At 48.1% G+C, this 25,614-nt stretch overlaps 1 protein-coding gene across 1 annotated transcript in view; it reads right to left on the bottom strand.

The window, feature by feature from the left end:
- The window catches only part of LOC139260044 (UDP-glucuronosyltransferase 1A1-like), a 29,076-nt gene extending 4,143 nt beyond the window's left edge, over positions 1-24,933 (bottom strand). The window contains exons 1-2 of the mRNA XM_070876129.1: positions 24,084-24,933; positions 23,799-23,930 (exon numbers count right to left, since the gene is read on the bottom strand). Coding sequence (XP_070732230.1) covers positions 23,799-23,930; positions 24,084-24,905 — 954 coding nt within the window. The 5' untranslated portion in view covers positions 24,906-24,933. The remainder of the gene's footprint in view (positions 1-23,798; positions 23,931-24,083) is intronic.
- Positions 24,934-25,614: the final 681 nt, after the last annotated feature.

Genomic DNA, 25,614 nt, shown 5'->3' with positions numbered 1-25,614 from the left:
GGGCTGCTAACGGGGTGGAGGAGAGTTTTTGCCCGAGGGGATGGGCCACTATCGGCTCCCGGGAAATTGCCCGGGAGTTTGCGGAGGCACTACCACGGCATCATCGTGCCCCGGGCAGCTGCACAACCAACGATGATGTCATCGCCGTGCATGGCGACCCCTCACTGCCCCGCAATGACCCCTTACTGCCCCATGGGGTAAATTGCACCATGGGCCGCAAGGCTGGTGCGAATGGATGTCAATCCCTGCTTCGCAGGTCGCGAAGCTGGCCGATATCCGCTCTTGAGGCGCTAGTTAAAGGGGAGGGCACCAGCGCCCTGCCCCATCATCTTTTCTGGATTGCTGACTCTCGGGTGGGTTCCAGGATGGTGGCCTCAACATGGTCCGGGCCACCATCGTGCAGCCTGGCATTCCGTTTTAGGTGCCAGGCTGCAGAGTGTGCAGCAGCCCTCCCCTTTAAGCGAATGGGTTGGGCATTGAAGCGCGTCAGTGCTACTTGGAGCATCTGCATAGCGCTTCACTCACTGCACCAGTAGTGCCCCGGGAACCGCCCCTAAAGGAAGTGGAGCGTGCGAGATTGTGCTCCACTTAATTTGAGGGGCGGTAAGCCCAATGTAGCATCAGGGATGGGACCTCGGTGCTGGGCGCAGAAAGTACCGGCCCCAGCTGGTTACCATCCCCAATCGGGCCGCAGGGCAATTTTGCCCCCATAGAGTATAAAGCAAGAAAGTTATGCTAAACCTTTATAAAATCACTGGTTTGTTTTCCTTGGAGCAGAGAAGGTAAAGGGGAAATTTAATAGAGCTGTTCAAAATCGTGAAGGGTTTTGATAGTAAATAAGGGGAAACTATTTCCATTGGCAGAAGAGTCAGTAACTAGAGGACACAGGTTTAAGGTAATTGGTAAAAGAGCCAAAGGTGAGATGAGAAGAATTTTTTTTACACAGCGAGTTATGATGATCTGGAACTCACTGCTTAAAAGGGTGGTGGAAGCAGATTCAATAATAACTTTCAAATGAGAATTTAATAAATAATTGAAGGGTAAAATGTTTCAGGACTATGGGGAAAGAGCAGGGGAGTGGGACTAATTGGATAGCTCTTCCAAAGAGCCAGCATTGGCACAATAGGCCAAATGGCCTCCTGTGTTATAAGATTCTATGATTGTAAAGTGATTCTTTTATTTCTTTGTGGTTCAGAGAGAAATTTCTGAGAATTTTGTTTTCCCTGAACTGACCTAGGGATTATTTTAACCCATGTTTCTGCCAATCCCAGGAGATTACATGGCTGATGGTGGATGGGGAGCATTAGTGGTTGTGTCACCTCCTTGCGACACAGCTGAATGGGACGGATTCAATCGGCCAGCTGGTCTTTCTATTCATCTTTTTCCTATGTTCGTATGCTGGTCTTAATGATGGTGCAGGCAATGTTCCTGCTGACTGATCTTTGGGTGTGTGGCCCTTTAACGAGCTGTGCAGCCCGTTCAAATTATGGCGCAGTTTTTCCATTATAAAGTCTTTGAGCGGCCTTGTGGGCTGTGCAGCTTAACAAAAACATTGGGTGCAGATAGTTAAATTATTTTAAAGGATTGTGTTAAAACTAAGTAAAACCATAGGAAAAAAACAATTTTTGTCACATTTTTCCTATAAATTCTAATAAACATCTTAAAAATTTGAGTTTTTTGGTTACAGTTATGGAGCTCTATTTTCCTCTTTGACGATTTTTGGCGTCCAGGAGGATGCAAGGCCAATTTTTTTGTGCCTGATTGTGCCGAGAAAAAAAATACACTTTCGTCAAAGTAAAATGTAATTTTGGCACTGCGGTACCAGAAGTTAAATCTGGGGGCGGAGCTTCAAGTGTGTGCCAAAAAGTCAGTGCCGTGACAGGTGTTTCTGCGCATCCACAGTGAACTTCCTGGTCTGGATCAGCAGCTTGGGAGAACACATTGGGATCGGAGCTGGATCTGGACATTTAAATTTTAGCTGCAAAAGATGGCCAAGGGAAGGGGAAGAAGGACAAGGACAAGGAGAAGGGGAAGCGGGAAGGGCCAAGAGATTTCTAGCAGAAGAAATTGAGCCCCTGGTAGACATCATTGAGAAGAGATGGGATGTGCTTGAGAAAAAAGGAAGAATGGTATTGTATCTGTAAGCACTCTAGTAATGACTCCACTTGAACTGTTGTGACCTTAGTCCATTTATTGCAGCTCCTGAATGAGGGTACAGTAAGGTGAGCTCCCTTTTATACCTGGTTACCTGTGATGTGCAGGTGACCTTTAGGTCTCCACCAGTTGCAAGCTCTGGTGGTACAGATATAGTGTATACAGTGTGAAGATACATTCAGTGGTCTTATGTAACTGTACATTGAGTGTACAGGGTGTATACTTATATTATACATACACAACATCACTCCCCCACAGTCTTGTGCCACTGGCCTTTGCACTGTGTGCTCTGGCCCTAGACTTGAGTGCCCAAAGCCCTTGCACCTTGTCTGTGCTTTGGCATGGCTCTCTCCCTGTAGACTCCCAAGTCTTTAATGCCACAACATTGGGAAATGGTCAGCAGTGGACAGTTGGAAGTTGCAATGGTGGTTGAGTGGGTTCTGGGTGTGATCCATGTGTGTCCATGGCTACATCCCCCCCCATACATAGACCATGTGTGTGGCTCAACACCTGCATGTGCATACATGTAGAGAGAAAAAAAAGGAAATAGGACTAGTTACATCACTGTTTGGGTTTAACAGTAGTGGAACAAGTACATTTTATAGGTAAGTACATACGTGGTGTTACAGTCTTGCCCCTGGGGTGTAGGTGCAGGTGGGTGAGAATGCTAGTTCCAAGTTGTCTGATGGTGGCGCTGCATCCCCTCCAGTTGGGTGGGCTCGGATCGCTCACCTGGCTGAGTCTCAGGACCTTTGCCGTTGCCTAGTGGTGGGCAGAGCCACAGGAATGTGTGGCCTCCACGTCCTCCTCTGAGGGCTGCAGGGTCTTCCCGCTGCCCTTCGGCAGTAGTTGGAGCCTGGTCATCCCAGGTCTTGACGGGAGGGCTGGAGGGTGCTAGCCTCTCGCTTCCAGTACTGGTCCTGGTGGCCAGAGAGGTAGAGCCAATCGGGTGCAGGGTGCCAGTAGTGGTGCCATTGATCGCTGGCCCTACAGTGGGTATGCTCCCACTGTGTGTGTGGCCACCCTCCCTGGGACATCACATTGGTCCCAGAGGCCCAGGCTACATGATTGGGTAGCCCGCTGGATCTGGGTGCTTCCGACAGGAGATTGCACTTGGTTTTGTCGGCGTACATGTAGAACCCGGCATCGCACATCATTTCTTCATTTACAGTCCTAATACATTGGCTCTGACCGCAACCACTCGACTCAACATTGTTAGTTGTCTTTACATGTTTGCATTTGTGAATGATATCTTTTCCATGTATACGACTGGCATCACTGTTCAAAGTTACATTTAGATACTTGCATTTGTGAATTACATCTTTTCCATGTGTATTACCGGCATTGCTGTACAAAGAGTGGAACTGTCCCTTTAATTGTGATGGGTTGCTGGTCTCCTTTAAGAGGGCCTTGCAATCTTTACCCCAATCCGGTTTGCTGCTCGGCATCATGTATTGCTCCCTCAATGCTGCCCCTTGTGGTCTGGCCGCCGCCATCTTTACTTCAAGCTCTTCACTTCGTAGTGCGGGCGCCATCTTCTTTCCACAAGGTAGACTGCGGTGATCCTTTTTTCCCCAGGTTCTGCCACGGAAATAGGGAAGTTACCTTCTGCGCTAATCTTCTTCCTCTGGAGTCCTGCCACTGGAGCCTGGAAGGTGAGGTCTGGTCATTTGGGTTAGATCATCTCGCAGTTAGGTTGGGCGATCTGTGTCGTTGCCACGCAGTCGAGTTGGATGGTTGGATTTTCAGGTGCTGTGATGGATCCAAATTCGGGGCCACATAGGACGTCGATCGCTGGGCCTTGGAGGTTTTCCTGGCTCCAACAGATATGGATTTGTTTCATCCATCTTCTTCCTAGCAGCATTGGACCATCACCAGCAATGATCCACAAAGGTAGCTTGTGCATCGTGCCGCCATGGGACACCTGGACATCCACACTGCCAACGACTGAGATGGTGTCGTTTGTGCAAGTGAGCAGCTTCACATGGATCGGGATCATATTAGGTCATTTGCTTAGATTGTCCCAGAGTTTCTCAAAGGCCGCCTAATTCATCAGCGATTGGTTCGCCCTTGTGTCGACCTCCATCGGACTGGAACACCATTGATTTCAACTTCCATTTTCAATGGAGAACTCTCGGTGGAGAGGTAAACACTCCGTACACCTCTTCATGGGGCTGAGCTGCCTACTGGACTCTCTCTTCCTCTTCATCAGTGCTGGAGTCCGGATGATTGACCAACTCTTCAGCGAATCAGTACGTAAAATTTCTCTTGCACATTCGCTGGAGGTGGCCTTTCGCGATACAGCCTTTGCAAGTATAGTCTTTGTAGCGGCACTGGTGGGCCCTGTGATTCCCTCCACAGCGCCAGCATGGTTGGCCCCATGTGGCGGACTCAGGGTTCTGGGACTCGGGGTAGCAGCCTTGCTTCTAAAATGCGCCAGTTGGTTCACGGTACTTGTTGGGTTAGAGTCCTGGGGGTGAGTCATCATCCGCTTGGAATCATAGGCCGAGGCCATGAACGCCTGGCTGACATTAATTGCCTTCTGCAGGGTGACCATGATGTCCGCAGAGAGCAGCCTGTGGAGGAGGCCCTCGTAGCCGATTCCAATAACAAAGATATCCCTCAGTGCTTCGGTGAGGTGGTCGCCAAAATCACACGGTGCAGCCAATCGTCTGAGGTCTGCAGCATATTTTGCGATTTCTTGGCCTTCGGGTCGCCGGTGTGTGTAGAACCGGTGTCTGGCTGTGAGGATGCTCTCTCTAGGTTTGAGCTATTCCTGTATCATCGTTACGAGCTCTGCATACGTTTGGTTGTCGTCTTCTCTAGCAAGTCCCTGACAAGACCATAGACGGTGGGTCCACAACTGTTGAGCAGGATAGCTCTGTGCTTATCAGCCAGCGAGGTCGGTGTGTCTCCCACCAGGTTGTTCGCAATGAAGAAGTGTTCGAGCCTTTCCACAAAGGCTCCCAATCTTCCCCATCAACGAATTGTTGAAAGTTGCCAAGGTTAGTCATTTTTCGCGGGGAAATTCTTAATCTCGTCGCCATTTATTGTATCTGTAAGCACTCTAGTAATGACTCCACGAGGTAAGGTATTGTACTTGAACTATTGTGACCATAGTCCATTTATTGCAGCTCCTGAATGAGGGTACAGGAAGGTGAGCTCCCTTTTATACTTGGTTACCTGCAGTGTACAGGTGACCCTTAGGTCTCCACCAGTTGCACCCTCTGGTGGTACAGGTATAGTGTATACAGTGTGAAGATACATTCAGTGGTCTTTTGTAACTGTACATTGAGTGTACAGGGTATATACTTATATTATACATACACAACAAATGGGACAAAAGAAACTGGAACAACTAGCAAAACTTTGAGATCAAGTTGCAGAAGAGTTTAATGACCCCGAGAAGCGGCATGCAGATCAAAAAGAAGTGGCAGGACCTTGGCCGAGCAGTTACTGTAAGTAATATTTTTATTTATGCACTGCAATTACATTTTAAATGTGACTAATATGTGTGTGTGTGTGTGTTTGTGTGTGGCCACTACAGCAGTAGGACCCACTGTTAAAAAGTTCTATTTTCATCTTTGCAGAGGAAGGTGTTACAGATCAACTAAGAAAGGTCAAAAACTGGAGGACGTGCACCAAGTAGGCTCCAACTAACACTTGTAGAACAGAGGATCGCTGATATGATTAAATCTTGCAAGAGAAAATCAACCACCAAGGTGGACCCTGGGCCTAGGTTACCGAGAGCGAGTAAGCCCTGCAAATTGCACAGTCTGGGTTGGCATCGTGGTCTTTGAAAACAGCCTGCGCTGTGTGACCCGCATACTCCTGTCACCCTGCCCCCTCTCCCCCGCCCCTGTTGCTAACCAAACATATGCTCTGTTATGTTTTGCAGATGTTGCGCATCAGAAAGAGACAGAAGCTGAAGCAGAAGATCAGGAAGCCGTCAGTCCAGATATCCATCATCAACGTCAGGACGAGGATGAGCTGGACAATGAAGGGCAGCAAGAAGACCCCAATACAGAGATGTTTACATTAGAATTGGAGCCGGTGAACCCCCTGAGGACACTGAGCCCTTTGCTGAGCGATACAACCGGTGACATTTCATGGGGTAGAGTCTGAGGCTGTGGGTCCCAGTGGGTTGCAGCAAGCCACACCTGGGAGACGGCCGAGGAGGGTGGGAAGGAGAGCGCAACCTGAAATGCAGAATGCAGGGGCTATAGGACAGGTCATGGGAATGAGTAGGGAGAGCATTGAACTAACCAGATCGCTCGTGGCCACCATGGGTGGGATGAGGGTAGAATTAGTGGGACTTTCAGTAGAAGTAACAACACTACCTGGAGGAATGGGAGCCGTGTCGGGACAGAGGAGGGAGGGTATTTCAGAGATTAGGGAAGGAATGTCGGAGGCAACTGGTGCAGTGTCGGGACAAATTAGGGAGGGAATGTCGGAGATAGCTGCTGTAATAAGTGGACACACCCAACAGCAATTGGCAGCATCAACTGCTGACACTCACTTTCCAATCCCCAGACCAACCTCAGGTAGTGTGCCGTGGGTTGACCACAGGCTGAAGAAGAGTCCAAAGAGGAAACCAGGCCTTCCACAATGCTGTCTGCTCCGTCTGTCCCTGTCCAACCCCACCAACAACAAATGCGCCTTCGCGCAGAAAGCAGAAAAACCTTGGGGTCAGAGTGAGGAAGCAGAAGTCTGAGACAACGGGCACGGGTCATAGAAACATAGAAACATAGAAAATAGGTGCAGGAGTAGGCCATTCGGCCCTTCGAGCCTGCACCGCCATTCAATGAGTTCATGGCTGAACATTCAACTTCAGTACCCCATTCCTGCTTTCTCGCCATTCCCCTTGATCCCCCTAGCAGTAAGGACCTCATCTAACTCCTTTTTGAATATATTTAGTGAATTGGCCTCAACAACTTTCTGTGGTAGAGAATTCCACAGGTTCACCACTCTCTGGGTGAAGAAGTTCCTCCGCATCTCGGTCCTAAATGGCTTACCCCTTATCCTTAGACTGTGACCCCTGGTTCTGGACTTCCCCAACATTGGGATCATTCTTCCTGCATCGAACCTGTCTAACCCCGTCAGAATTTTATATGTTTCTATGAGGTCCCCTCTCATTCTTCTGAACTCCAGTGAATACAAGCCCAGTTGATCCAGTCTTTCTTGATAGGTCAGTCCCGCCATCCCGGGAATCAGTCTGGTGAACCTTCGCTGCACTCCCTCAATAGCAAGAATGTCCTTCCTCAGGTTAGGAGACCAAAACTGTACACAATACTCCAGGTGTGGCCTCACCAATGCCCTGTACAACTGTAGCAACACCTCCCTGCCCCTGTACTCAAATCCCCTTGCTATGAAGGCCAACATGCCATTTGCTTTCTTAACCGCCTGCTGCACCTGCATGCCAACCTTCAATGACTGATGTACCATGACACCCAGGTCTCTTTGCACCTCCCCTTTTCCTAATCTGTCACCATTCAGATAATAGTCTGTCTCTCTGTTTTTACCACCAAAGTGGATAACCTCACATTTATCGGGGTAGAGACGGCAAGAGGGGCGCACAGCGCTAAGGTCTTTGAATAAGGGGGAGGAGAGATGGCTGTAGCTAGAGTTTGTTTGTTTGTGGCTGCTACTTGTTGTTTTCTTCATTGAAAAGTTTACAGTTTGATACACTTTTTTAAAATTAAAGTTAAGTAAAACTGTTCAAATGTTTAATAAACCTAATTTTTTTTAAATTTAAGCAGAATCCCGCACATTATTTTTTGAATTAAAGCAACATAAAGCAACACAACATTACGTACATTATTAGGCACATTATTTTTTCACACTAACAGGTGCAAAGAGTCAACATTGTTGGGCCGTTTAGCAGTCAGGCAGCAAAGCGATCACGGATCAGCCGCTGATGGAGTTCTCTAGCTATGGCTTTCGGTGCACGAGGCCACCGCCTCTGCTGGTGTCCTGCGAGTGGTGGCATGGGTTCGTCTTCCTCCTCCTGCTGCTGCTCCTCCTCCTCCTGCTGCTGCTCCTCCTCATCGTCCTCATTGTCAGCCTCCTCTTCCCCCGTCTTCCTCCCCTCAGAGGATCTTCAATGTCCAGTGCCTGGCCCCTCATGATGGCCAAGTTGTGCAGCATGCAGCACACAACAGTGAACTGACTGGCGTGGTGAGGGGCATATTGCAGGTAGCCTCCAGATTGGTCCAAGCATCGGAAACGCTGCTTCAATATGCCAATTGTCCTCTCTATTATACTCCATATCGTTATGTTGTACCGACGCTCTGGTTCAGTGCGGGGATTGCATAGGGGGGGGGGGTCATAAGCCAGGTGGCGAGCCCATACCTTTTGTCCCCGAGCAACCAGCTGTGTCCTTCTGGCAGCTCCAGAAACATTGTAGATATAATACTCTCACATAGGATGAAAGCATCATGGATGCTACCTGGGTATTTGGCATCCACTGCCATGATCCAATGCTGATCGTCGCAGACAAGCTGCACATTTAGGGAATGGAACCATTTCCTGTTGCGATAAACCTCGGAGTCGTCCAAAGGTGCTCTCAAGGTGATGTGGGTACAGTCGATCGCACCCTGTATCTTGGGAAGCCAGCAATTCTGGAGAACCCCACAGACCTGTCTCGCATTGCCTGCGTGGTCATAGGGAAATTGATGAACTGGTCCCTTTTGGTATACAATGTAGCAGTCACCTGTCGAATGCAGAAATGTGTGGCGTGCTGCGAGATGCAGCCTATGTCCCCAGTTGCTTCTTGAAATGAGCCAGAAGCATAGAAGGCAAGTGCTGCAGTGACTTTCACTTCCACAGGTAAAGCAGTCCTCCTGCCGCTTGTTGGCTGTATGTCTGCCCTGACTAGCTGGCAGATCTCGGTGATGACCTCCTTTCTAAATTGCGCCCTGCGAATGCAGTCTGCCTCACTCAGGTATAGGCCTGTCCCAGTAGATTCGATCAGGGTATGGCCTCCTCCCCATTAATGCCCAAGTGTTCTTGTTTCTGCGATGATGGCTTCGTATTATCCGTCACCTCTACATGGCATGCATGTAAACCAACCTGACTACATGAGGCATAGTAATATTTGCACCCATAATTATTATTCTTAATTTTGTTATTCTTATTATGAGACAGTACTTACTGAAGCACAGCACACACCTTTGCTGGGTGACGCCCTAGTAGAATGGACCACACCCTGGTCTGCGCGCATGTGCAACACTAAGCTCTGTCTCTCTGGAGACGTGACACACAGTAATTTATGGCATTTAGAGCCTTTGCCGAAATGCCTATGTTTGCTGCTGTGTTGTGCCATCTCCGATGCACAGTTCAGAGTGAATGTCGGCAGGATCGCTCCCTTGGGCGGACAGAAACACATGAGCTCGGCGCTTGTATTCCACCCGCCACATCCCCCTTCCCTCCGCACCCCGCCACACTCCGGGTTTCTTTACAAGCTGAGCCTGGGGTGGGGGGAATCCCAGTGCCACGCTCTTGTGCTTGTGTCTGGCCGAGGGAGCGATCCTACCACTGGCCGTGGCCGGCCGGCACTCCTCCGACCCATGCCTGGAGCCCCATGAGTAGAGGTGGGGTGGAGTCCCAATTCTCGCATAACGTGGAAAAAATTAATGAACTTTGCGAGTTATTTTCCGAGTTCCCTCTGCAAAAATCATTGTGAATTTGAGTTTTAAATTGTCTTCTTCCCTCGCTCCAAAAATTCAAAATATACCCAGCGCTGATTTCTTTAAGTTTACGTAAGATTTTTCTGATCGGTGCTGAAAAAAATCGGCGTTAGTGAAAATCGTTTAAAGGGCGGAAATCAGCTTTCAACCAGACCTGCGCCAAAAAATCCGACGTTGACAGTCGCCGCCAGCGTACAAATTTTGAGGAGAATTGCAAAATCAAGATTGCTCAAAAAAAAATCAGCGGACGCCAAAAAAATGGTGCCCAATGGTGGCGAGAATAAAGCCCATGGTTTTCTTCTACATTTCAGAATTTTCTGTCCTGTGCTTGTACTGCAGTATCTGAGAGAAAGACTTACAGCTCTAAAGCGCCTTCCACAACCTCAGGACGTCCCAAAGCACTGTACAGCCAATGAAGTACTTTGGAAGCGTAGACACTGTTGTAATGTAGGAAACGAGGCAGCCGATTTGCACACAGCAAGGTCATGTGATAATGAAGATCATCTGTTTAAGTGATATTGGTTGAGGGATAAATATTGGCCAGGAGACCGGGGAGAACTCCCCTGCTCTTCTTAAAAATAATGCCATGGGATCTTTTACATCCTTTTTATCCAAAAAATGGCATCTCGGATAGTGCAGAAGTACCTCAGTATGGTGGGTGCCAGCACAGATTTTGTGCTCAAATCTCTTCTGTGGGACTTGAACCCACGACCTTGGAGGTAGCTGTTGGGTATAGAAACATAGAAACATAGAAACATAGAAAATAGGTGCAGGAGTAGGCCATTCGGCCCTTCTAGCCTGCACCGCCATTCAATGAGTTTATGGCTGAACATGCAACTTCAGTACCCCATTCCTGCTTTCTCACCATACCCCTTGATTCCCCTAGTAGTAAGGACTTCATCTAACTCCTTTTTGAATATATTTAGTGAATTGGCCTCAACAACTTTCTGTGGTAGAGAATTCCACAGGTTCACCACTCTCTGGGTGAAGAAATTCCTCCTCATCTCGGTCCTAAATGGCTTCCCCCTTATCCTTAGACTGTGTCCCCTGGTTCTGGACTTCCCCAACATTGGGAACATTCTTCCTGCATCTAACCTGTCTAACCCCGTCAGAATTTTAAACGTTTCTATGAGGTCCCCTCTCATTCTTCTGAACTCCAGTGAATACAAGCCCAGTTGATCCAGTCTTTCTTGATAGGTCAGTCCCGCCATCCCGGGAATCAGTCTGGTGAACCTTCGCTGCACTCCCTCAATAGCAAGAATGTCCTTCCTCAGGTTAGGAGACCAAAACTGTACACAATACTCCAGGTGTGGCCTCACCAAGGCCCTGTACAATTGTAGCAACACCTCCCTGCCCTTGTACTCAAATCCCCTCGCTATGAAGGCCAACATGCCATTTGCTTTCTTAACCGCCTGCTGTACCTGCATGCCAACCTTCAATGACTGATGTACCATGACACCCAGGTCTCTTTGCACCTCCCCTTTTCCTAATCTGTCACCATTCAGATAATAGTCTGTCTCTCTGTTTTTACCACCAAAGTGGATAACCTCACATTTATCCACATTATACTTCATCTGCCATGCATTTGCCCACTCACCTAACCTATCCAAGTCGCTCTGCAGCCTCATAGAATCCTCCTTGCAGCTCACACTGCCACCCAACTTAGTGTCATCCGCAAATTTGGAGATACTACATTTAATCCCCTCGTCTAAATCATTAATGTACAATGTAAACAGCTGGGGCCCCAGCACAGAACCTTGCGGTACCCCACTAGTCACTGCCTGCCATTCTGAAAAGTCCCCATTTACTCCTACTCTTTGCTTCCTGTCTGACAACCAGTTCTCAATCCATGTCAGCACACTACCCCCAATCCCATGTGCTTTAACTTTGCACATTAATCTCTTGTGTGGGACCTTGTCGAAAGCCTTCTGAAAGTCCAAATATACCACATCAACTGGTTCTCCCTTGTCCACTCTACTGGAAACATCCTCAAAAAATTCCAGAAGATTTGTCAAGCATGATTTCCCTTTCACAAATCCATGCTGGCTTGGACCTATCATATTACCTCTTTCCAAATGCACTGCGATGACATCCTTAATAATTGATTCCATCATTTTACCCACTACCGATGTGAGGCTGACCGGTCTGTAATTCCCTGTTTTCTCTCTCCCTCCTTTTTTAAAAAGTGGGGTTACATTGGCTACCCTCCACTCCATAGGAACTGATCCAGAGTCAATGGAATGTTGGAAAATGACTGTCAATGCATCCACTATTTCCAAGGCCACCTCCTTAAGTACTCTGGGATGCAGTCCATCAGGCCCTGGGGATTTATCAGCCTTCAAACCCATCAATTTCCCCAACACAATTTCCCGACTAATAAGGATTTCCCTCAGTTCCTCCTCCTTACTAGACCCTCCGACCCCTTTTATATCCGGAAGGTTGTTTGTGTCCTCCTCAGTGAATACCGAACCAAAGTACTTGTTCAATTGGTCCGCCATTTCTTTGTTCCCCGTTATGACTTCCCCTGATTCTGACTGCAGGGGACCTACGTTTGTCTTTACTAACCTTTTTCTCTTTACATATCTATAGAAACTTTTGCAATCCGTCTTAATGTTCCCTGCAAGCTTCTTCTCGTACTCCATTTTCTCTGCCCTAATCAAACCCTTTGTCCTCCTCTGCTGAGTTCTAAATTTCTCCCAGTCCCCGGGTTCTCTGCTATTTCTGGCCAATTTGTATGCCACTTCCTTGGCTTTAATGCTATCCCTGATTTCCCTTGATAGCCACGGTTGAGCCACCTTCCCTTTTTTATTTTTACGACAGACAGGAATGTACAATTGTTGTAGTTCATCCATGCGGTCTCTAAATGTCTGCCATTGCCCATCCACAGTCAACCCCTTCAGTATCATTCGCCAATCTATCCTAGCCAATTCACGCCTCATACCTTCAAAGTTACCCTTCTTTAAGTTCTGGACCATGGTCTCTGAATTAACTGTTTCATTCTCCATCCTAATGCAGAATTCCACCATATTATGGTCACTCTTCCCCAAGGGGCCTTGCACAACGAGATTGCTAATTAATCCTCTCTCATTACACAACACCCAGTCTAAGATGGCCTCCCCCCTAGTTGGTTCCTCGACATATTGGTCTAAAAAACCATCCCTTATGCACTCCAGGAAATCCTCCTCTACCGTATTGCTTACAGTTTGGTTAACCCAATCTATGTGCATATTAAAGTCACCCATTATAACTGCTGCACCTTTATTGCACACACCCCTAATTTCATGTTTGATGCCCTCCCCAACATCACTACTACTGTTTGGAGGTCTGTACACAACTCCCACTAATGTTTTTTGTCCTTTGGTATTCTGCAGCTCTACCCATATAGATTCCACATCATCCAAGCTATGGAGAAAGAGTCAGGCTGAACACTCTGAGCTCAAAGTAAAGTGTGACCTCAGTCTTTTATTGCAGGTCTCCAGGGTGCCTCTCCAACCTGTGAAGCCTCCTTAAATATCTGTGCTCCCAATGGATTATGGGATCCCTTGGGACTCCCTGGGGACTCAGGGGAAGAGCCCTCTGGTGGCTGTACAGAGTGAATACAAGTCAACAGATATAACAACACACCCACCTCCCCCACCACCCCCAAAGTCAATAGTATAACTATTTACAATGTGAGTCGATCTGGGGCCCTTCTTGCCCTGGTTGATCGTCTCGGTGTGAAAGTTGATGTTGTTGAATCATTTGTTTGGCCCTCACTGGGCTGCTATGCAGCTGGCCTTGCTGGGCTGCCTGGTGTGTTGGGCCCTGATGGGTTCTGCTTCGTGGTCAACTGTGGTGCCGGTTGCCACTGGTGTGTATGTTGGGGGATCAAAAAAGGTAGGGTCCAAGGTGGGTTGCTCAGGATAGTCAGTGAATCTGAGTTTAATTTGGTCCAGGTGTTTCCAGTGAATGAAAGATTGACCCGAAACACCCTGCCCCCTTCTTTGGCTACGACAGTGCTGGGAAGCCACTTGGGACCTTGTCCATAATTTAATACAAATACAGGATCATTGATTTCAATCTCGCATGACACATTCGCGCTATCATGGTATGTACTTTGTTGAAGCCGCCTGCTTTCTACCTGTTCATGTAAATCAGGGTGAACTAACGAGAGCCTTGTCTTAAGTGCTCTTTTCATGAGCAGTTCAGCAGGTTGGATCCCAGTGAGTGAGTGGGGTCTCGTGCAGTAGCTAAGCAGGATTCGGGATAGGCGAGACTGCAGTGAGTCATCAGTTACCCTCTTCAAGCCTTGCTTGATGGTTTGCACTGCTCTCTCTGCCTGACCATTGGATGCTGGTTTAAGCGGGGCAGATGTGACATGTTTGATCCCGTTACGGGTCATGAATTCTTTGAACTCAGCACTGGTAAAACATGGCCTATTGTCACTCACCAGGACATCAGGTAAGCCGTGAGTGGCAAACATGGCCCGCAGGCTTTCAGTAGTGGCAGCGGACTTGCTAGCCAACATTATCTCACATTCAATCCACTTCGAGTACGCGTCTACAACCACAAGGAACATTTTACCCAAGAACGGGCCTACATAGATTTGGAGGGCCAAGATTATAAACTTAGCGGCGCCTTCCTGGGTACATTGCTTAACTGCGAGCATGTGTTACATCTGTGCACGCAGGACTCTAAGTCCACATCGATATCGGCCCATCATGGGATTTGGCTATCGCTTTCATCATTACGATGCCTGGGTGGGTACTGTGGAGGTCATTGATGAAGGTGTCTCTGCCCTTCTTGGGGACCACTACTCGATTACCCCACAGAAGGCAGTCTGCCTGTATAGACGTTTCATCTTTGCACTGCGGGAACGGATTTATCTCTTCCTGCACTTCCACTGGGACACTGAACCAGCTCCCGTGAAGCACACAGCCTTTGATGAGAGGCAATAAGTGTTGTTTAGCTGTAAAGCATGCACTCCCATGTTCCGCCACCTGGGAGCTCATCCCCTGAAGTCCCAAGGGATTCCAGCATCCCTTGCGAGCACTGTATATAAGCCGGCCCCTAAGGCCTGTTCCTCACTCTGGAGTGTCTTATTAAAGACTGAGGTCACTGTTATTTTAAACTCCCTGTGTTCAGCCTCAACTGTGTTAGGAACACAATAACTGGCGACGACAATACGAATCCAACGCAAAGATTCAACAAACTGTGGGCATCCTGGAGACGTTCTCGGAGGGTGAGGACTGGGAAGCCTATGTCAAACGGCTAGACCAGTACTTTGTAACCAACGAGCTGGACGGAGAAGGAAGCGCTGCAAAAAGGAGAGCGGTCCTCCTCACGGTCTGCGGGGCACCGACCTACAGCCTCATGAAGAATCTTCTGCCTCCAGAGAAACCCACAGATAAGTCATATGAGGAACTGTGTACACTTGTTCGGGAGCATCTTAACCCGAGGGAGAGCGTGCTGATGGCGAGGTATCGGTTCTACACGTGCCAGCGATCTGAAGGTCAGGGAATGGCGAGCTAAGGCGCCGAGCTAAGGCGACTTGCAGGACAATGTGAGTTTGATGGCGACCTGGAGCAAATGCTCAGAGACTTTTTTGTACTGGGCATTGGCCACGAGACCATCCTACGAAAACGTTTGACTGTAGAGACACCGACCCTCAGTAAGGCCATTGCGATAACACAGGCGTTTATGTCCACCAGTGATAACACCAAACAAATCTCTCAGCACACAAGTGCGAGCAATGTTCATAAATTAACTGGAACTGTGTTTCCGAGCAGAAATGTACAGGGCAGAACCCACGAGTTTGCAACTGCCAGCAGGCCTCAGGTGACCTAGCTGACTCAGAATCCCCAACAAAGAATGAATGCAAGGCAATTCACACCTTGTTGGCGTTGTGGAGGCTTCCATTCAGCCTATTCATGCCGCTTCAAAGGGTATGTTTGCAAGATGTGTCGAAAAATGGGGCACCTGAGCTTGCAAACGAGCTGCAAGCTCTGCAAAACCTGCTGACCACCACGTGGCAGAGGAAGATCGGTCCATGGTGGATCAAAGCAATTTCGAGCCTCAGAGAGAGAAGGCAGATGCTGAAGTACACGGGGTGCACACATTTTCGATGAAATGTCCACCTATAATGCTAAACGTAAAATTGAATGGCTTACCCGTAGCCATGGAACTGGACACTGGCGCTAGCCAATCCATCATGAGTAAAAAGATGTTTGAGAGACTGTGGTGCAACAAGGCATTCAGACCAGCTCTGAGCCCCATCCACACGAAACTAAGAACGTACACCAAAGAGCTTATCACTGTACTGGGCAGCGCCATGGTCAATGTCACCTACGAGGGCGCGGTGCACGAACTGCCACTCTGGATTGTCCCGGGCGATGGCCCCACACTGCTTGGAAGGAGCTGGCTGGGCAAAATCCGCTGGAACTGGGATGACATCCGAGCACTATCACATGTCGATGAGTCTTCATGCACCCAGGTTCTCAACAAATTTCCTTCCCTCTTTGAGCCAGGCATTGGAAACTTTTCCTGGGCGAAGGTGCGGATCCACTTGGTCCCAGAGGCACGACCCATTCACCAAAAGGTGCGAGCGGTACCTCACATGATGAGGGAGAGAGTAGAAATCGAGCTGGACAGGCTGCAATGCGAGGGCATCAGCTCCCCAGTGGAATTCAGCGAGTGGGCCAGCCCAATTGTTCCAGTACTCAAAAATGATGGCACGGTCAGGATTTGCGGCGATTATAAAGTAACTATTAATCGTTTCTCGCTACAGGACCAATACCCACTACCTAAGGCAGACGACCTATTTGCAACGCTGGCAGGAGGCAAGACGTTCACCAAGCTCGACCTGACTTCGGCCTACATGACGCAGGAGCTGGAGGAGTCTTCGAAGGGCCTCACCTGCATCAACACCCACAAGGGACTGTTAATCTTCAACAGATGCCTGTTTGGAATTCAGTCGGTTGCAGCGATCTTCCAGAGAAACATGGAGAGCTTACTCAAGTTGATACCACACACTTTCAGGACGATATATTGGTCACGGGTCGGGACACCGTCGAGCACCTACAAAACCTGGAGGAGGTCCTCTAGCGACTGGATCGCATAGGCTACGACTGAAGAGGTCGAAATGCGTCTTCATGGCAACAGAAGTGGAGTTTTTGGGGAGAAAGATCGCGGCAGACGGCATTCGGCCCACAGACGCCAAGACAGAGACTATCAGGAACGCGCCCAGGCAACAGAACGTCACGGAGCTGCGGTCGTTACTGGGACTCCTCAACTATTTTGGTAACTTCCTACCGGGGTTAAGCACCCTTTTAGAGCCCCTACATGTGTTATTGCACAAAGGTGAGAACTGGGTATGGGAAAAAAAACAAGTAATTGCTTTTGAGAAAGCCAGAAACATTTTATACTCAAACAAGCTGCTTGTATTGTATAACCCGTGTAAAAGACTCGTGCTAGCATGTGACGCGTCGTCGTATGGAGTCGGGTGTGTATTACAACAAACTAACATTGCGGGGAAGTTGCAACCTGTCGCCTATGCTTCCAGGAGCTTGTCGAATGCAGAGAGGGCCTACAGCATGATTGAGAAAGAGGCATTAGCGTGTGTGTTCAGGTAAAACAAAATGCATCAGTACCTGTTTGGCCTCAAATTTGAGCTGGAAACTGATCACAAGCCCCGCATATCTCTGTTCGTTGAAAACAAGGGGATAAATACTAATGCCTCAGCCCGCATACAAAGGTGGGCACTCGCGCTATCAGCGTATAACTATACCATCCGCCACAGGCCAGGCACCGAGAACTGTGCGGATGCTCTCAGTCGGCTACCCTTGCCCTACACGGGGGTGGAAATGGCGCAGTCTGCAAACTTGTTGATGGTGGCGCAGCCCGCAGATTTGTTGATGGTCATGGAAGCGTTTGAAAATGATAAATTACCTGTCACGGCCCGCCAGATTAGGACTTGGACCAGCCAAGACCCTCTGCTGTCCCTAGTAAAAAGCTGTGTACTGCATGGGAGCTGGGCCAGCATCCCGGTTGAAATGCAAGAGCCAATCAAGCCGTTCCAGCGGCGAAAGGATGAGCTGTCCATTCAGGGAGACTGCCTGTTGTGAGGTAACCGCGTAGTGCTTCCCAAAAAGGGCAGCGAAACGTTCATCTCGGATCTCCACAGCACACACCCAGGTCTAGTAATGATGAAAGCGATAGCCAGATCCCACGTGTGGTGGACCGATATCGTCTCTGATTTAGAGTCCTGTGTACGGCAATGCAGCGTATGTGCTCAGTTGAGCAACGCGCCCAGAGAGTCACCACTAAGTTTGTGGTCCTGGCCCTCCAGACCATGGTCGAGGATCCATGTCAACTATGCGGGCCCGTTTCTCGGTAAAATGTTCCTGGTGGTGGTGGATGCTTTTTCAAAACGGATTGAATGTGAAATAATGTCAGGAAGCACCGCCACTACCACCATTGAAAGCCTGAGGACCATGTTTGCCACCCACGGCCTGCCTGAGATACTGGTCAGTGAGAACGGGCCATGTTTCACCAGTGCCGAACTTAAAGAATTCATGACCCGCAATGGGATCAAATATGTCACCTCGGCCCCGTTTAAACCAGCCTCCAATGGGCAGGCAGAGCGAGCGGTATAAACAATCAAACAGAGCCTTAAACAAGTCACAGAAGGCTCACTCCAAACCCGCCTGTCCCGAGTACTGCTCAGCTACTGCACGAGACCCCATTCGCTCACAGGGATGCCCCCGGCTGAGCTACTCATGAAAAGGACACTTAAAACCAGACTCTCATGATCAGGTAGAGAGCAGGCGGCAGCAACAAAATGTAAACGATGGTCGCACCACTGTGTCACGGGAAATTGATCTGAATGACCCTGTGTATGTACTAAACTATGGACATGGTCCCAAGTGGATCGCGGGCACTGTGATAGCTAAAGAAGGGAGTAGGGTATTTGTAGTCAAACAAGACAATGGACAAATTTGCAGAAAGCACCTGAAGCAAACGAGGCTGCGGTTCACAGACTGCCCTGAACAACCCACAGCAGACATCACATTTTTCGAGTCCACAACACACACCCAAAGGATCAACGACACCACGCCGGACCAGGAAATCGAACCCATCACACCCAACAGCCCAGCAAGGCCAGGCTCACCCAGCAGCCCTGCAGGGTCAACAACACGCCAGCCCAGCGATGGCACAGCCAACACACCAGAACAGACATTTGTACCGAGGTGGTCCACCAGGGAAAGAAAGGCTCCTGACCGCCTCACCTTGTAAATAGTTTTCACTTTCACTTTGGGGGGGGGGGAGTGATGTTGTGTATCTGTAAAGCATGTACTCCCATGTTCCACCACCAGGGAGCTCATCCCATGAAGTCCCAAGGGATCCCAGCAACCCTTGGGAGCACTGTATATAAGCCGACCTCTGAGGCCTGTTCCTCACTCTGGAGTGTCTTATTAAAGACTGAGGTCACTGTTACTTTAACCTCCTTGTGTGCAGCCTCATCTGTGTTAGGAACACAATACTTATTAGGCAGGAAATTGTGTTCGGGAAATTGATGGGATTGAAGGCTGATAAATTCCCGGGGCCTGATAGTCTGCATCCCAGAATACTTAAGGAAGTGGCCCTCGAAATAGTGGATGCATTGGTGATCATTTTCCAGCAGTCTATCAACTCTGGATCAGTTCCTATGGACAGGAGGGTAGCTAATGTAATACCACTTTTTAAAAAGGGAGGGAGAGAGAAAACGGGTAATTATAGACCGGTTAGCCTGACATCAGTCGTGGGGAAAATTTTGGAATCAATCATTAAGAATGAAATAACAGTGCATTTGGAAAGCAGTGACAAGTCAGCATGGATTTATGAAAGGGAAATCATGCTTGAGGGAAGGGAAACTTCTGGAATTTTTTGAGGATGTAACTAGCAGAGTTGACATGGGAGAACCAGTGGATGTGCTGTATTTGGACTTTCAAAAAGCTTTTGACAAGGTCCCGCACAAGAGATTGGTGTGCAAAGTCAAAGCGCATGGTATTAGGGGTAATGTACTGACATGGATAGAGAACTAGTTGGCAAACAGGAAGCAGAGAGTCGGGATAAACGGGTCCTTTTTAGAATGGCAGGCAGTGACTAGTGGAGTGCCGCAGGGACCCCAGCTATTTACAATATACATTAACAGTTTGGATGAAGGAACTGAGTGTAATATCGCCAAGTTTGCAGATGACACTAAACTGGGTGGCGGTGTGAGCTGTGAGGGGGATGCTAAGAGGTTGCAGGGTGACTTGGACAGGTTAGGTGAGTGGGCAAATGCATGGCAGATGCAGTATAATGTGGATAAATGTGAGGTTATCCATTTTGGGGGCAAAAACACGAAGGCAGAATATTATCTGGATGGCGGCAGATTAGGAAAAGGAGAGGTGCAACGAGACCTGGGTGTCATGGTACAACAGTCATTTAACGTTGGCATGCAAGTGCAACAGGTGGTGAAGAAGGCAAATAGTATGTTGGCCTTCATAGCTCGGGGATTTGAGTATAGGAGCGGGGAGGTCTTACTGCAGTTGTACAGGGCCTTAGTGAAACCTCACCTGGAATATTGTGTTCAGTTTTGGTCTCCTAATCTGAGGAAGGACATTCTTGCTATTGAGGTAGTGCAGCGAAGGTTCACCAAACTAATTCCAGGAATGGCTGGACTGTCATATGAGGAGAGACTGATCAACTGGGCCTTTATTCACTGGAGTTTAGTAGGATGAGAGGGGATCTCATAGAAACGTATAAGATTCTGACGGGATTGGACAGGTTAGATGCGGGAAGAATGTTCTTGATGTTGGTGAAGTCCAGAACTAGGGGACATAGTCTTAAGATAAGGGGTAAGCCATTTAGGACTGAGATGAGGAGAAACTTCTTCACTCAGAGAGTTGTTAACCTGTGGATTTCCCTGCCGCAGAGAGTTGGTGATACCAGTTCATTAGATATATTCAAGAGGGAGTTGGATATGGCCCTTACTGCTAAGGGGATCAAGGGGTATGGAGAGAAAGCAGGAAAGGGGTACTGAGGAAATGATCAGCCATGGTCTTATTGAATGATGGTGCAGGCTCGAAGGGCCGAATGGCCTACTCCTGCACCTATTTTCTATGTTTCTATGTTACGGGTCATGAATTCTTTGAACTCAGCACTGGTAAAACATGGCTCTTTGTCGCTCACCAGGACATCGGGTAAGCCGTGAGTGGCAAACATGGCCCGCAGGCGTTCAGTGGTGGCAGTGGACGTGCTATTCGATATTATCTCACATTCAATCCACTTGGAGTATGCGTCTACAACCACAAGGAACATTCTACCCAAGAACAGGCCTGCATAGTCGACGTGTACCCTGGACCACGGTTTGGAGGGCCAAGACCATAAACTTAGCGGCGTCTCCCTGGGTACATTGCTTAACTACTTTCGTAGTAAGACATGTAGTGGTTCTAGCAGTGTGCTGAGACCTGGTAAGAAGTTACCAAAGTAGTTCAAGAGTCACAGAAACGACCGCAGCTCTGTCATATTCTGTGGCCTCGGTGAGTTCTCGATTGCCTCCGTCTTCGCGTTGGTGGGCCTGATGCTGTACGCCGCAATCCTCCTTCCCAAGAACTCCACTTCAGGCACCAGGAAAACGCACTTCGAGCGTTTTAACCTGAGCCCCACGCGGTTGAGTGGACTAAGAACCTCCTCCACGTTCTACAGGTTCTCAACTGTGTTCCAACCTGTGACCAAGATGTCGTCCTGGAAGACCACGGTGTGCGGGACTGACTTCAATAAACTTTCCATGTTTCTCTGGGATATCATCGCCGGTGATCGGATTCCAAACGGACATCTGTTATAAACAAAAAGACCCTTGTGCATGTTGATGCAAGTGAGGGCCTTCGATGATTCCTCCAGGTCCTGAGTCATGTAAGTTGAAGTCAGATCCAGCTTCATGACCATCTTTCCTCCCGCCAGCGTTGCAAAGAGGTCATCGGCCTTTGTTGGTGGGTATTGGTCATGCAGGGAGAAACGATTGATAGTTACTCTGTAATCGCTACAGATCCTGAGGGTGCGGTCTCCCTTGAGGATTGAGATGATAGGACTGGTCCACTCGTTGAACTCGATCGGGGAAATTATGCCCTCTCTTTGCAGCAGGTCTAACTCGATCTCCACCCTTTCTCTCATCATGTACGGTACTGCTCTCGCCTTGTGATGGATGGATCGCACCCCCGGAATTAGGTGGATCTGCACTTTTGCTCCTTGGAATTTCCCGATGCCTGGTTGAAATAGCGACGGAAATTTGTTTAAGACCTGGGCAAATGAAGTGTTGTCAGCGGGCGATAGCGCTCGGACATCATCCAAGTTCCAGCGTATCTTTCCCAGCCAGCTCCTGCCGAGCAGCATGGGACTATCGCCCAGTACCACCCAGAGTGGTAGCTTGTGCACTGCTCCATTGTAGGAAACCTTTACAGTAGCACTGCCGATTACAGGAATCAGTTCTTTTGTGTAAGTTCTTAGTTTCGTGCAAACTGGAGTTAAGACTGGCCTTGAGGCCTTGTTGCACCACAACCTTTCGAAAGTCTTTTTGCCCATAATGGACTGGCTCGCGCCCGTATCCAGCTCCATTGACACCGGGAGTCCATTTGGTTCAACATTCAGCATTATCGGAGGACAATTCATAGTGAATGTGTGCACCCCATGTACCTCTGCCTCCTCAATCCGAGGTTCTGGTTCGTCATGATTCTCCGTGGATCTGTCCTCCTCTGCATCATGGTGGTTTGCAGGTTTAACAGGCTTTCCAGCTCACCTGCACATTCCTTGGAGGTGTCCCATTGTTCCACAGCCCTTCCAAACGTACTCTTTGAATCATCATGAATGGAAACGATGATCACCCCCGCAGTGCCAACAAGGTGTTAATGGCCTTGCATTCATCACCCTTGATGATGGACTCTGAGTCATCTGCGGATGTGTAGCTGCAGATATGTGTGACCTGCCCTGTACATTACCATTCGAAAACAACATCACTTTGTTCACAGTACTTGTAGCAGCACTTGTGTGCTGAGAGATTTGCTTCATATTGTCACTGGTGGCAATGAACGCCTGGGCTATCGCTATGGCCTTACTCAAGGTTAGGGTCTCTACAGTCAAAAGTTTGCCAAGTATGGTTTCATGGCCAATGCCAAGTACGAAAAAGTCTCTGAGCATGTGCTCCAAATGTCCTTCAAATTCGCAATGTCCTGCAAGGCGTCTTAGCTCGGTGACATAACTCGCCACTTCCTGGCCTTCAGACCTTTTGTAGGTGTAGAACCGGTACCTCGCCATCAGAACGCTTTCCTTCGGGTTCAAATGCTCTCGGACCAGTGTGCACAAATCGTCGTATGATTTCTCCATGGGTTTCACTGGAGTGAGCAGATTCTTCATGAGGCCATACGTTGGTGCCCCACAGACAGTGTGGAGGATCGCCCTTCGTTTGGCAGCACTCTCTTCCCCATCTAGCTCGTTGGCCACGAAGTATTGGTCAAGTCGCTCCACAAAAGTTTCCCAATCATCTCCCTCCGAAAATTTCTCCAGGATGCCCACTGTTCTCTGCATCTTTGGGTTCACTATCTGTATCTCGTCGCCAGTTGTTGGGTATGGAGAAAGAGTCAGACTGAAAACTCTGAACTCAAAGTTAAGTGTGACCTCAGTCTTTTATTGCAGGTCTCCAGAGTGCCTCACCAACCTGTGAAGCCTCCTTAAATAACTGTGCTCCCACGGGATTATGGGATCCCTTGGGACTCCAGGGGAAGAGTCCTCTGGTGGCTGTAGAGAGTAAATACAAGCCCACATATATAACAGTAGCTGTAAATTAACAGGACAGTTTCGTGAGGTGGTAAAGCATGTTTGTAATATGTTTGGAAAATATATTTCTTATCCTGTATGAATCATTTTTAATAACTAAGTATATACCTCAATGTTTCCACTCACCTTCTGAGGAATTTTCCCCAATGCATCTGCAATACGATTGGCTATCTCAAGAGGCAATTCTGATACCATTGAACCCAGGGAAAAGATCACCGCTCCATGTTGTCCAGAACTGTTCATAAATTCTTCAAATTCCTGGAATATGCAAAATAGAGCTTTAGTTCACAGCAAAGGTACATTGAAATTCTCGCTTTTTAACTTAGTTTCTGCTATATTCAAAAAGCAGTTAAAAGCTGATTTTGTTTTAAAAATTCCAACTTTACAGCTATTTGTCCAGTGTTGCTCTACCTGAGATAAGGCTTTTCCCTCCTTGCAGTTGATGCCACCAACTAAGACCATATTTGGCATCAGAGGTCTCGGATACTCAAATATGAAGTCAAACCGCAGCAACCAAATGGAAGTACGACCCAGCAGTTGGACCAGTGTCACCTCTCTCTGAAGGAACTTGGTGGCCAGCTCTTCAAAAGGTGAATATATAAAATGGCACAGCAATGGCTCCCATAAACTGGCCAGCACGTTTTTTGTCCTTTGGAGGAAGGTCATTCGATCCGTGTTCCCTGTGAAAAACCTTGGCACGTAGGAGAGTGGCCTGGGACACTGAGTGGCTAAATAATCCAAACCGCAAGGGATTCCTCGCAGCAGATTCACAGTGGGCAGTGAGAGATACTCAGCAATAATTGCACCACAAGGGACGAAAGGGTCAGTCAGTAAAGCGTCAAACTTTTCTTCAGCCAACTCCTTCATCAGCTCTGTGTTGTACAGCAGACTCTCGCAGGTAGTCAGGAAGAACTGCCGAAGAATATTTGCCTTTTCAAAAGCAGCACTCATTTTTTGGAAGAAAGACATGTTGGTGAAGACTGTTGGTTTGATGCTGCCCATCTCTTCCCTGCTGTAAGGCACTGGAAACATCATTGTTGTGTAGTAAGGGGATGAGTCCATGTGCATGTTCACCTCAGGCACGACAACCACAACATTGTGACCTTTTTTCCCAAGTTCGTCCATCAGACTTTTCAGGTTAAACCAATGACTTCCATCCACAGGCACCACGAGAAGGTCCCCGCTTTCAGTCACTCTCCATCGAGATGCAAAAAGAAATAGCAGCCATCCCATCACATGCCGACTGTGAGAGGTGAAAGCCATTTCGCGCAGATGGGCGTATACAGAGTTCATTTCCGTGCTGGGTGAGGTGCAGTTCAAACTGGATTCAAGTCACTGCCAACTAATACAAAGTACATATCGCTGTAAGGGATCGCTCTAATCTCACATTCATGGAGTTGCAACATCAGCTTTTAATTATTTGCAGACAATTGAATTCCAGGCACAAAACTGAAAAAACTAATGATGTTCCCATAGGATTTCTGGGTATTTTTTTTATTAAACTTGTATTTTTATGATGTAAGGCGTTAGTATATAGCTCGCAAGATAAAGATCGAGAGAAACAAAACTGACCTTGTTTCCAGAATGAAACAGATGATCTCTTAGAAACACATCCACTATTAGATTCAAAGTTAACCTGTTAATGCTTGGATATGCCGAGCCCTACTGGGGAAGTTTCAAAAGTGGCGGCACCCTCTTGTAGTTTGTTCAAGTAACTATTTTTGATGGGTTTTTTTGCATTCACCTTAAAAAGTTAAAACACCGACATCAATTGTGCGATTTCGCTGTAGCTTCAGGAATTACATTACTATCCTCTTTATTCTGCTTTAATTATGGCTCGCTGCCTCCACTGAACTCTGTGCAACTACCGGATAAATGATTAAAAACAAACTTTACTAAAAACATGCCTGTAGACCGCAACTGATGAAAGAGTAACAGATTT

The sequence above is a fragment of the Pristiophorus japonicus genome, chromosome 3 (genome assembly GCF_044704955.1).
Source record: "Pristiophorus japonicus isolate sPriJap1 chromosome 3, sPriJap1.hap1, whole genome shotgun sequence".
Lineage (NCBI taxonomy): Eukaryota > Metazoa > Chordata > Chondrichthyes > Pristiophoridae > Pristiophorus > Pristiophorus japonicus.
The sequence above is the reverse complement of the archived record's forward strand: the minus strand, read 5'-3'. Positions and strand labels throughout refer to the sequence as shown.